This window comes from Corvus moneduloides, chromosome 4 (genome assembly GCF_009650955.1).
Source record: "Corvus moneduloides isolate bCorMon1 chromosome 4, bCorMon1.pri, whole genome shotgun sequence".
Classification (NCBI taxonomy): Eukaryota; Metazoa; Chordata; class Aves; order Passeriformes; family Corvidae; genus Corvus; species Corvus moneduloides.
This window is the reverse complement of record NC_045479.1, coordinates 865,033-878,568: the sequence shown is the minus strand read 5'-3', so window position 1 is coordinate 878,568 and position 13,536 is coordinate 865,033. Positions and strand designations below refer to the sequence as shown.

Below are 13,536 nucleotides of genomic sequence, written 5' to 3'. Positions count from 1 at the left end.
TCCTATGGAGGAACAGGTCTTAGTGTGCAGCATATTGCAATATGCTGCTGCTGCTCTTTGGTTCTCCTTAAACTTTGCTTACAGTAAAGCTGCAAAATAAAAAAAAGGCTGGATTGCTCTAAATTTCCTCTCTTCTCTTTACCCTTTTTTTTTCCCCCACCATATGATGCCCAGGGACTCCAGAAAGCCTCGCTGAGAAAGAAAGGCAGCTCATGGGTATGATCAATCAGCTGACCAGTTTGAGGGAACAGCTGCTAGCAGCTCACGATGAACAGAAGAAGCTGGCTGCATCTCAGATCGAGAAACAACGCCAGCAAATGGAGCTGGCTAAGCAGCAACAAGAACAGGTGAGTGATTATTACAGTGGTTTTCAACTTAAATAATTTTCTAGCAGGACTTTCTAGCAGTTTATCTTTTAGGCTTCATACTCCAAAAGTCACTCTGCACCCAAAATTTTTTCCATTTGTTCTCCAAGGTGAAAAAGTTTGAACAAAAACATACCAGAAGAATGATTTAATTTGCAATATCTCCATCTTGGAGTTGTTCAGAGCCTGGTGCCAGTAATGCCAAGGTTGTGGGTTCAGCCCCTGCATGAGCCATTCATTTAAGAGTTGGACTTGATGGTCCTTGTGAGTCCCTTGCAACTCAGAATATTCTGCAATTCTGTATTCTCTTTCAATACGATTTGGGTTTTTTAACTATCTGTAAATAAACAGGCAAATTCAGCCCTCGTGAATAACCCACCAAAACTGTTTGAATTCAGTAATACTGAATAGGTATAAAAAGAACAAAATGCAGCTCTTGGATTGTAATGTGAGAAGTGAAAACCTTGGGTTTTGCCAGCTGGGGAAAAAAGCAGAGAATAATATAAAGTCAGTGAACAAGCATGACTTTTTTTCTTTTACATGTGAGTGGTTTGATTTTCAGTTCTTGCAAATATGTCCTTCACTGGAAATGCAGGCATGGTTGTCACATGTGATCAGTTCCAATGTGCATACACGGGCATACAACATTATAGGCAAAAACATAACTTTGCTCACAGATTTGCACTGTGCAGATTTTAGCAGAAATTAAAATCCGCTTTTGTACTTGACCATGAGCAGAGAATATTTAGATACTTAGTTTAAAATTTTATCACAGAATTGCAGCTATGTGAGTATTATGAAACTCACAAAATTCTTTGAAATCTGTCATAGTTGTCATATTCAGTGTTGGTATTGTACTTAAGCAAGTCTTAAGATTTCTAAACCACTGCTGATACCTTCAGACATTTAAGCCTTGGTTTTCCCTGGTTTTAATTATTTAAAGCCCTTATCTTAAACAAAGGGTATTTTGGCCTCACACCTGAAATCCCACACATGGAGAACAAAAGTGACTTACTTTAAGCTGGAGAATTTGTATCATGCTGTTGTTAAAATGGCAAAGGTAGATGAAGGAGTGAAGGTGGAATTGGCAAGATTCTTTCACAAGGAGACATCCTATATGAGCTATTCCCTTTGCCCTGCCTTTTAAAGTCACTACTGCCAGAATGGCTGAGGGATTTGAAAGTGAAAAAGAAAATGAAGACAATGGAAAAAGAAAATGAAGACAATGGAAAAAGGCAATAAAAAATTAGGATAACTAGGATTTCTTTTAATTAAAGAAATTGTGTATACTTCTGTATTATGCAGAAATTAAACTATCTAAACTCTGAAAAAAATGTAGTGAAAAAATTATTTTTCTTTCTTAAAGAAAGGGTCCAGAAGGAAAACATTTATTTAATCTGTTAGATGTGGAGCTAACTATGAATGAGTGTTTCTTATGCAAATAGTCTAATAATAATAATAGAAAAAAAATACCTAAGGGGAAGAATGCACAAAATTTCTCCCAGTAAGCATGTATAAGTTACCAACTGATCCTGAAAAGTGTACACATAACACAGGGGAAGAGCAGAGCTCCTTCTAATGTTTGTACTGCTGCACTGGCTGTTCATGAGAGCAGAGCTTTTGTGATGACTTAAATGAAAATTTTTCGAATTTGTTCTTTAAGTTCGAGAATGGTTTATCTACCTCCAGCCTTTAGAGCTCTTAATTCCATTCTGTTAATGTCTGTTTTTTCCTTCACTGTGTGTAAAATGTGTCTACAGTAGGATTCACAATCATTTAGTGGAGAGGGAGGGTGGAAGTCCTTATGGAAAACTGCACTTGGCTTTGAGAGGAGACTTTGAACGACTCCATCCACTTCCATAAACTGGTTTTAGATTTGAGCTGTGTAGCCTTGCCCTGCTCCTTTAGTTTCTTGCAGCTGATACACACATTGAAGAGCCTGTGATTTTTCCAAACTCAGTTCCAGTCCCTCTGTGCCTGTTTCTGCATAAAAAAAAGTACACTAGGAACTTTCCTCCGTGGTGTCAGATTGCCATTTTTTTGGAACTTTTGAGCAGGTGATGCCAAACAGAAGAGTTATTTCTGGCCATCCTACTTTTTTGCCTTTTCTGCCTTCCTCCACTATTTTCCAGTTTCTCTGCTAGTACTGTTCTCTCTCCTGGGGAATTTTAGCAGTGCCATTTCAGTAAAGTTTTTGCATAGGTCCTTGTCTTCATATCCAGCACAGCTTTCCCACTAGCACTAGCAATTAATTGTTACTGAACATGTGCCCCTTGCTTCAGCAACAGTCCAGGCTGCTGCCACCTGCACTTGAAGGTTTCTTAGCTCAGTGGAGAGGTTTAAAGAACTAAACAAGGTGGAAGATTCCTGTGGACAAACTCTGGGAATGGTGATCTGTATCTCATGTTTCTTCTGTGCAATTTCTCCACAGATTGCAAGACAACAGCAGCAGCTTCTGCAGCAGCAACACAAAATTAACCTTCTTCAGCAACAGATCCAGGTCAGAGACACATCTCCTCCCATGCCCCTATTATGTCTCTTTCTTCCTTTCCCTTTCCCCACTCTTTCCTTCAGCCGTTATTGCCATAGTTTCTTTAAGAATCTCTGCAGTTGGCTGGCATCTTGTTTATGGAAACACATGAGGATTTTACCCGTCATTTAGCAAAAAAGGTCAGTTTCTGGAAGGCCTTATATGATTAACACGGTTCCTAGGGGATCAGGAAGAAGATGTTAGAGGAGCTGGTCATGCAAACAAACATTTGCAGGACCAAATCCTCTTTCCTCAGGAGTGACAAAAGCATTGCCAGAAAGAGTTTGTTTGGAATTGATGTCCTACGGCTCTGTTTTTGAGGTTTTGCTGAAGCAGCACTCTTCAGTGATTGATAATCAAGTGTACCTTCTTCGCTCTGCCTGAGGTGCTGGCAGTCTGGAAATTTTTATTTGTGGTGAAGTATTATCTGAGTGAGGAACTAGTCAAAAGGTTGGTTAGATTCAAGAGAGCAACTGTGTTAGTTCTAGGTATCAACAGGTTTATTCCCAGTAGTAGAAAAAGTTGTTAAACCAGCATAACCAGTAAACTTTATTTAGCCTCTTTCTTCCTTAATGTATTCAGAAGTTTCTTTTCATGCCATCGACTGTATTTCATTACTTTTCTTCCATGTGCCTGTCCCTGTTTTGGGAACAATGCAAATCAGTTTGCCTGTGAAGGTTTTCCCAGAATAACAAAGGAGAGGTTTGACTTCTTATAAATATCTAGGATCAGGGTAAAATCTCTGGTTGTTTGATTATGCAGTTTTGTACAGCACATTGCAAGTTGCTGTGGACTGTGTTCTGTTTGTTCAGTAGCAACAGGATTCTCCTTCCAAAGCTTCTCTTCAGTATTTCAGAGTGAGTTGCCTAAAACTATCAATCATAATTGTAACCCATTTAAGAAAACTTAATTCCAGCCAAATCAGAAGAGCTGTATGGCTTCACACTAGAAGAAAACTTGGCTCTGTCATTTCAGAGGACATTCTGTCTGTATCAGGACTTGCGTGTTTATGAAAAACTCCTGGAAAGGTCCACCCCTCTGTTATAAGGCAACTTCTATACAAGATGTGCTTTGCTGAAAATAATTTTGAGATTGGTAAGGCTTGGTTTGGCCTCAACCTCTGTACTCTATTTTTTCTTTTTTAATTTGTGTGTGGAAGGGAGTTTTCTTTATTGCTGCATCTTTAATAAGACTTTAAAAGAAAAACAATAGCAGAACCTGTACAATAGCAAGGAAAATATTTATATTTGTAGCATTTAGCTATGGCAGCAAGAGAGGAAGTTGTTTCATAAACAGTGAATAAAAATAAATTGAAGTAACATAATTTGACCCCAACCCTTTTAAGTTTTAACGCCTTGTAGATAAGAATGAAGTATGTTGTTTTCAGGGTAGTGAAGAAAACCCTGGTTATTGATAATGAGATATAGAGCCTTTCATCTCTTGATCCCTGGTCCAAGTTTGACCTAAGTCAGTAGTAAATGAAAGTCAGCCAACTACCATCTGATAGAAGCTGCAATCCTTAGAAATGATCTGGAGGTCTGTCTCAAGGGATTTCAGATGAAATATTGACCCTGACGAGGTCAGAATTTCACCTCCAGGGTCCACTTCACACAAACCCCAGATTTGTGGCAACCTCCTTTTGGATGGTCAGACAAGAAAGGTCAAGAATTGAACAGGCAGAGAGAATACTGTTCTCTCATTCCCACAGAGCTGATCTGTTTGTAGTGAAATTTTGGTTATACTGCACAGAACTGCAATCTGGACAGTTCTGTGCCTGTACGATCCTGAAGTCTCATGAAACCTGGTTGAAGCCCATAACTCTGAAGGGAAAAACATTTAAAAATAAAAAAATCCTTATTGACAGTGAATACAAAGCAAGACATTTCTCCTCAATTAGTTGACTGTCAAAGAAGAAACAATTCTTAAAGAAATCATCCTTTGTATATAAATGAAGTCAATGAAGTCACCATAACATGCCCATGTTTAAAATGGTGAGTGACTTTACAGTCAGCTTATGGGTTATGGTAAGTGGAACAAAACTGTGACAAGAATGTAGCTGTGAGTTCAGCTTTTCTGACCTTGCCCTAATTAATCTAACAGGCTTCTGTCACACCAGCCTGAAGATTTTAAATAGCATTAGATTTATTGACAGGGAAATATTCCTACAGAGTCGGGATAACTGTTTGACTTACCTGCAGTTGAATGATTATGCTGCAGTTATGAACACAATTTATTTATGACAAAGGAATCGTTTTACTTGAGCCAATTTCTTTCTAAGATTGTAAGGGTTGCCATAATTCCAGATAAATTATTACACAGAAAAAAGGTATTGAAATATTGTATTGAAAGCATAATACCCTAAGGTTAAAAAAAGCCTAACCTGGCTGACCCCATGATTTATGAGTCCTTTCTCTAAGTGCGCTAACTTGGAAACAGTTCCCTCTCTCCTTACCCCATCACACAATCTCTGATACACAATACACTACCAGGGAGAGATTGTGACGTCTCTCTCCTCCTTAGAAGACTGCAAATGCTCAGTGTAACTACAGCTCAATTAAACTAGCATTTCTTGATGTTGGAGAAAGATGCTTTAGTTCCTTGAGCTTAGAAAAATCTACCTGGCATGTGAGTCTCTAATTGACATTATGTCTTTCCAAGTCCATCTCTTCTGAATTAATTGGAAGGAGGTGTCACTAAATCAGAAGGGTAGGAGTTTGTTTAGAGAGTTAAGTAAACTGGAGAAAAGTTGCAGATTGGATTAAATTTGAGAATCTGTATGACCTCAAAATGCTATAATGTGATCTAGATGGGATTTTGTGTTTTGGCAGATGTTTATAATTTTTTTCTACTTTTCAGGATGTTCTAGACCTAATTTGTGAAGAGTTTTGAGTTTCTCTGAATAATTAACTAACCTCCCCCATCTGATTTTATGCCACTTTGGAATGCATCATCCCATGCACACTGCTTTCTGTTCTGCCTAATCTTTGTGTGTAAGGTTTTCACTGGAACAGTTTCTGCTTGCTGAGTATTTGTGGTCTTCTCCCCTGCACCCAGTCTTGCTGTTTTACCAGAAATTGAACTGGAATGTGTGTTTTGTCAGCTCTTGTGCTTCAACAATCCCAAAAATTTCAGATTGTATTTTAGAATGGTAGTGATTTGCAGCTGTAGAACAGGCTGACACCAAGCACATCTCAGAAAGTTCTTGGATTCAGTTTGGTTTTGTCCTTCAGGGCCTCAAGAGAACTCTCCTGGTTACCTACACATCTTTTGTGAGGCCATGATCTGCTTCCTAGTGCTCTTAGTCTAGAACCTGGGGAAGTCTGGGGCTCTGTAGCTATCACGTCAGGTGGGCAGAGAGTGGAAGAAACTTGGAAGATGTTCATGATGCTGAGCTAGTCCCCCAGTACACCCCAGTGGTGTCCTCCTTCAAAGGGTGTCTCTGAAACACAAAGTTTGGAGGAACCATGCAGTTCACTTGCTCAGAGAAAAAGTCTAGCCCAGGATGATGATGGAAGGGTTTGCTTTGAAGCTCAGTGACGAATGTCACTTTAATTGAACTATATTTAAAATGAAATATGGTTGTTAAAATTCATAAAGCAATTCATATTCAGTAGGGCACTGTTGATAAAATAGGTCAACCTTGCAGCCTAAATTGTGATAAAACTGATACTGCTAATCTCACAATTTTGTAGAAAACCTGACAATGTTTTATGTTTTTCCCTCAAGCCCCAGCTCTTGGAGTCATGTGATGACAAAAATGCCAGCTTTCATTTCTCTAAAATGTAAACTTCCAGCTCTCATATTTCCAGGCAAAATCTGAAACCATGAGCACTACAAGTTCCAAAATTAGAAGGCAAACAAAACGGAGGCCAAATGCTGTTTTCTAATCTGTTCTGATTTTTAGTCAAAATTTTTTTTGGAGAGCCCAGCTCAAGATCTTGGAACACTTCAGGTTGCCAATAATGTAAAACTAAGATCTCAAAGCAGCAGGAAGCAACAATGCTGCTTTACAGTGTTTCTAACATTTAGGCCACAGTTTTGTTTGACCTTCTTAGTTTAATACTGTCAGTACTTGGTTACTAATTTGTATTCTTTTCTGAGCGACATACTTAGCCCTAGAACCAAGTGCTTTCTGAAGCTTGAGAGCCGTTCCTGTCAGACAGCAACCATTTGATGACTGTGTGTTTTAGTAGAGGGTTTTCATTTTCCTTCAGAGCTAGAGCAGACGTTTTGATAGGACCCTTTTTTTGTGAGAAAGTTTGGACCTCTGAGAATGAGGGGATCTCAAGTAAATTCTGATGCAAAGCTGGAAGAAGTGTCTCTGGCCCCACTGCACCTGTTATCAAATGCCTGAAATATCGGAATTAATCTCTCCAACACTAAAGTTATGTTAAAGAGGGAATCACTTTATTCAGGCCTGAAGGTGCACACAGGAGATTCTAACCTAAAGTGGGAAGATGATTCTACAAGAGGGCTACTTATATACAGTCTCTTCATGCATGGTACAATTTACTCCATTACCATAAGTCTCACCCCAAGTTCCCAGAGATTCAGTCCTTTGTTTTGTCTATCACTGCATTCTTGGGCCTGATGTCTTCTTCTTACCTCCCAACCATCCTTGCTGAAAGCAGCTTTTGCAGGCCTTGTTTCTCTGCTAAAAGTTTCACAGGCACAGTAAAAATTGAATTAACCCTTTTAGTATCACACCTGCCAGGTGGGATGTGCCTTTGCCAGCTCTTAGGTGGAAAGTTTGCTGTGGCCTCGATGGCCTCAAGCTTTGCAGACCCTCAGCAGCTTGTCTGGAAGGGAGTGCGGGCAGCAAAGCCCTCCTGGCATCGTGCGCCTTGGGGCTGCAAACTTTCTGGCTTTCCTAAATCACTCTGCTGCCCTGCATGTCCTCCCAGCTCCAAAGAAGACTTTCCTTTGTGAGTCTGGATCCAGGTTTCCATCCTCCCACCTGCTGTCAGCTGGCTGGGTCCCTTTTCCCTTGTGTTGGTAGATGGAGAGGCCTGGCTGCACTAGTATGTTCTCAAATCAGAATATTCCCATTCTCATTACCTTCTGAGGTTTAAGATGTTGTTCCAATTTGGAATGTAATAAAATCTTGACCTTAGAATTTCCTGCAGGATGGTTAGTCCATTTTTCAGCCCAATCTACTTTTCAAAATGTAGCTATATTTTTGGGGAGGAAAGAAGTATTTGGTTTCTGAGTTACACAGCAGTTCAGCAAAATATTTCTTAAGCTTAACATGCAAAGTTTTGAAATGACACAGTTGTTATTGTCAAAACTTTCCAAGCAGCAAGAGGTTCTGGATTGACTCCAGTCCTCCAAAACAGTAGTAGAAACCTGCTTCCAGAGTGTTTTAGATACCATCATTTACCCACGCAGTTATGGCAATAATTTTTGTTGTTTAGATTTGTTGTTTGTTTTGAACTCCTCAGGTGAGCAATCATCTGTTATCCAGAGCTGGCTGCATGATATCTAGGCCTGTTTGTGTTCTTTTTGTTTTGTTGTAGAAGGTACCAATTTCTCTGTCTTGTTGAGAGAAGACACAGATTAATTGATTGTACAAAAAGAAATGTGAAGATTTTTTTCCCTGCCCAAACAAGTTTGAACTCTTAAATCATACTTCCAGCATGGCTTATCCTTTCATTTTCTGTCTCCTGCTGGAAAACAAACTCCAGCAGGCCGCTATGTGAGCTAAATACTTGGAGAACTTTGGGCTTATAGTAAGGAGTGTAGAGATCCCAATTTGTAATCCTTGTCCTGTCAGTGTCCCTCATGCAGCCACAAGGTCTTGGGGCGTTTCTTTCCTGGTTCCCAACTTCTCACATGTCTGTAATCAGAATTCTCTAGAGGCTTTGAAGGGATGGAGATAATGAGTCCTTCACTGGAGACACAAAATGAGCAACTGCTACACAAGGGCTTGGTTACAGGTCTAATAATGCCTGTTGCTTCTGGATTCCCATTTTCCCTGGAAATTCTGTTGTTCTGAGAAGTCAGTGACAGTGGAGCAGTGCTTTGTGGTGCTACGACCCCTTTGCAAGTCCTTGCAAGGCAGAACGGTTTAGTTTTTCCATAATTAGAGTCCTCTTTGCATATCAGAGGGAGGTGAGGACAAAAGGTTTCCTTGAAAAGACAATAAAGCTGTTGAAGTGAGGGCCTGATCCAACTCCCACTGAACATGGAGAAAAGGCTCTTGTTCATTATTAGTGGGAATTTAATGAGACCTTTCTTCAGTAGGAAACTGTGAGAAAGTATCTTCCTCCTCACTCGGCAAAACGCTTTTAGAACAGGCTCTGTCCACTGAAATGGTTTGTTTTTTCTTTTGTTTTGTTTTGCCAGTGTCGATATGACAAGCTGTGACTGCACAGTCAAACTGAACAGTCTTGTGGATATGGGGACATTTTGTCCAAATTCATCATGTGTCAGGAACAGCTGTTTCCCTGCAACTTATAAACATGGGCATACTGGATTCAGTGAGACCCAAAAAGGAGTCACACTACAGCCTTTCCCATGACTTTGCAACCTCTTCCCAAAGCACTGAGGTTGCCAGCAAAGAGGCAAAACAATTGTTCCTCACAAAGCTCTGCAGCTGATGTCCTATCAGTTATCAGAATAACTCGCCTGTCCCTTGAGCAGGAAAAATCCCCTGGGAAAGAAGTTATTCAAAACCACACACACACATACACAAAAACAAACAAACAAAAAATGCAACCAAAATAAGAGTCTGATGGAGGAAATAGGGAAAGGAAGGAGTAAAAAGAAAAATCAGTCAGAATGAGCTAATTGCTTTCTGTTCTCTCAACTTCAGCAAATAACATTTTTATTAGACTGGACTTTTGATTAGCCTGTGGGCCTTCATTTTCTTCCATTACCAGGAAAGTTAAGTTATGAAAAAGATTGTTGAGATCTTTATCTGTACTTCTTTCAGTGCAGAGTATCATTTTGCACCAAGGTACCACGGTTTTAACTCCTAAGATGGCCCTTATAGCAAGTTTCTGTAGGTAGTTTGGTCTCAGGCCCTTTCTATACCCTTATACGATCCAAATTTGCTGACTGGTGTAGTTGTGCCAGTGCAAACCAGGAGTATCTGTTTTGGTCAGAGCATGGTGCTAACATTGCCAGGGTTGGGGGTTTGATCCCCATATGGGTCATTCCCTGAAGAATTGAACCCCTTGTGGGTCCCTTTAAATTTGGAATGTTCTGTGATTCTGTGAACTTGAGTTTATTGAACATGCAAGGGCATGTTTGATTGAGATAAATCACCTTTTTTGCCTATGCTGAGCTACTTGATTTCAATAGCACTTGCTTTCTCCAGTGTTACTGGTCCAAATGTTCTCAAATTATAACATGGTTTTGAACTTCATGACTTTTTTCTTGCCGTTTTAGCATCTTTTCTTAATTTACTTTCTGTTGCTAAGCTTTCAGTGTTCCCATTTTCCAATTCTCTCACACAATCACAAGGGAAGGCCAGAAACTTTTTTTATTAAAAACCAGAACACTGAAACACCCAAAATAATCCAGCTAAGACTGTAAGAAAAAGGCCAGCAGTCAAATCCAGTCATTGCAGCTGGCAGCATCGTGCTCCAAGGCCTCATCTTGGTCTCTCTCTCCTCAGCAGGCATTCCAGGGCCCTGTCCTTCTTTTTGTTCTCAGATCCCCTCTCCAATTTCTGCATCTCTCACCCATCGACTTTGACCATTTTCTTTCACTTTCAGCTGCCTGCTACTGAGTAACCTCTTATGCAGCTGCCCATCCTTTCCCACAGCAACTTCTCCTTTCTGCCAGCCCTCCCTTTCCCCTCCTTGTCTGTATTTCCATGGCCTTATTAACGGTTTTGTTTGGCATTTTATTGGCTATAGAGTAGCATATGTCATTTTGTGAATGTTTGTGTTCAGAATGGGTGGCATGGGGTGTCGTGTGAGCTCTGTGTACATTTGTGTGCCCATGCAGGTATTTGCACAGCAGGCAGCAGAGGCACAGGAGCAGAAGGTACCATGTATAAGTGACTGGAGAAGTTGAGCATGATCTGTTTATGACTGTGATCTTGTCTGTGTGGAGTGTGTGCAATCCTGAGCACTTTTGTTGTACAGCCAAAAAAAGGCTGGTACTGCTGCCTCTGCAGTAAGGTAAAGCAGAAGATAACAATAAATTTTTTACTGCTGGCTGGCAGAGGTGTTTAGGATGTGTTTTCTTTATATCTTCATCCGCCCCTAATTGAAGATGCTTTAAAATTGAATGACTAGCAGTCAAAACGTGTTTGCTTCAAACTGAGAAGAAAAATGCTGGTGTCTCTTCTTCCAAACTGATTGCGCTTTGTACACAACTGACAGCCACAGTCACTTTGAGTGACTGATAAGTGGGAAGCTTTGCCACTTATCAAGGAATGCACACTGAAAAGAAAGGACTGGAGCCGTTCAGATGCTTTGGCATGTTCAAAATAACATCTCACATCAGTCAGGCTCAGAAGCACTAGGAGACATTTCAAAATAAACTTTATATCTATCTATCTATCTATCTAGAGGCAAAAATTCAATTTAACAGACAAATCGCTGTGTGGCATCACATTGGCTCTGAAAATGAGAACATCATTATAAGGGTCACCAGTTGCAAAATGACTCAGATGGCTGCGTATTTGGAGAGCATTTATTGTAGGGTCTCACCGCCCAGAACAAAACAAATCTTTAAAATTCACACCTGCATATTATTCTGGTGATTTCTCTAAATTGGCAGGTTTTGACCCTGTTGGCCAAGTAATACTTAGTTTATGTGGCACAGGACATCCTGAAGGATCCCAAAGAGAATGAAACTCTAGGCTTAATTCAGATCTCATTTATTTCCTCTTCAATATTATGGAATATGCTTGGGATTGCATGGCTTTTACTCAGAAAATGGTTCTTAAGGTTTCTTTAGGAGTTACTGTGTTTTGTAGTGATGCATAGCATGAATAGAGGATGTAATTTTTTTTGGTGAATGTTTGTTACTATTTAGTGATACGTATATTACGAGATTCTGACCTGCAAGAGTATGCGGGTATATTTTCTTGTCCTGACTGTAATGACAGTGGTGTCAACCAGTGTAGGGTTGGGCTGGTCCAGTAGAGGTGGTGACATTTCACCCTGCCTTAGCAGGAGTTAGACATACAAGCACAGGTACTCAGAGCTGAGATGGGATGGGAATCTCCAATGGGAGGACAGGGAGACACAAGCAAGTAGTGTGCAATATCCCAAATTGGAATTTGGACAGAACAGTGTTGATCTGCGTCCATTAGCACTAAACCAAAAAACTGCTGCCAGGTTTACAACTCTTACTGGGACTCTTGATGTATGAGGACCACTGTATTTTGTTATGATTCTAAGCACTGGGCATCTTATTCTGCCCAGCTGATTCTATCTAAAATGGTTGCTTTTCTAGCCAAAATGGCTGTATTCGAGATAGAGATTATGTTTGGCATTCTGAGGTTGCCACCAGCACCCATACCTGTGTCAAGAGGGAGAAATTAGAGGATCATTTAGTTCCTACTGCCAATGACTTGCTTTTCTGATTCACCATTTGCCATGTTAAGTGGTCCCAACTGTGTTTTGATGGCTCATTCAAACAGAGCACTTCAAACTCTCCTGGGATAATGGTTTCAAATTACTCAGAGGGAGGAGCGTGGTTCCACCTGTTGAATCAACACCATTGTCTACACCACCTTGGATTTTCCTCAGACATTTGGTGTCCAAAAACTGATGATGCCTTACCCTGTATGGCTTAAGAGACAAGATGAGCTCACTGTGCAAGAGGCCAAGGGGAACAGTTTTGTTTTAGTTGTCCAGTTTCTGCCACTTATCTGCCACTGAATTGCAAAGTGCAAATTAAAATGGAAGGCAGTTCGTTGTGCTTGGTGTTTGTAAGAAGAGTAAATGAAACATTTCACAGTTCCTTGAAGGGTTGTGATTGGACAGATGATGTGAGTGACCCCTGACTTAAAATTTTGGAGGAAGAGAGGGAAAGGTATAGTTGTCTTGTAAAAGTCTCAGTTGAACAAAGATTACTTGGAGGGTTATGGATATCGTGTCAGCTGTCTTTATTTTGTATCTTGTGTATAGTCTCCATTTAAGTTCACTTTTCACATATGAAAGTTGAATAAAATTTGTAACGGTTAAATAATTTCAGGGAACCATTTCAGATTTTTATTCAAATTGATTTAAAATATGCTTTGAAGAGACTTAGAGGTATATGTCAGAGTTTCCTGTATTTAGAAGTTAAATAAAGAATTTAAGTTCCAAGATAAGCATAATAAAGTTATAAAAAATATATAAAAAATAAAATTAAGACTTACATGAAAAGTAATAATAATGAAACAAGACAAATTTAATTCACAGTACTTGGAGTTCATAAATATTTGGTACAATGAGTGAACTAATTTTGTAACGTGTGTGTTATAAAATATTTTTTATCAGATTTGACTTATTTAAAAGATGATAGTGATAGTGTTCAACAAATTACCCTAAAGTTGGAACTTGGATAACCAAAATAGCAATTTAAAGTGGATTTGGACAGAAATGATCGAGATATTTCTATACTCTTGTGTGCTGTGAACATTGTGTGCAAAGAAATACATTATTTAGGTAACAAAGTAAGGCATTTGAAAGT

General features: G+C 39.7%; 1 protein-coding gene across 16 annotated transcripts in view; it reads left to right on the top strand.

Annotated features, from left to right (window-relative positions):
- The window catches only part of SOX5 (SRY-box transcription factor 5), a 613,432-nt gene that overhangs the window by 467,067 nt on the left and 132,829 nt on the right, over positions 1-13,536 (top strand). For all 16 annotated transcript variants that reach the window (XM_032105155.1, XM_032105160.1, XM_032105153.1 and 13 more), the window contains 2 exons: positions 175-347; positions 2,797-2,865. In XM_032105155.1, the coding sequence (XP_031961046.1) occupies positions 175-347; positions 2,797-2,865 (242 nt within the window). The remainder of the gene's footprint in view (positions 1-174; positions 348-2,796; positions 2,866-13,536) is intronic.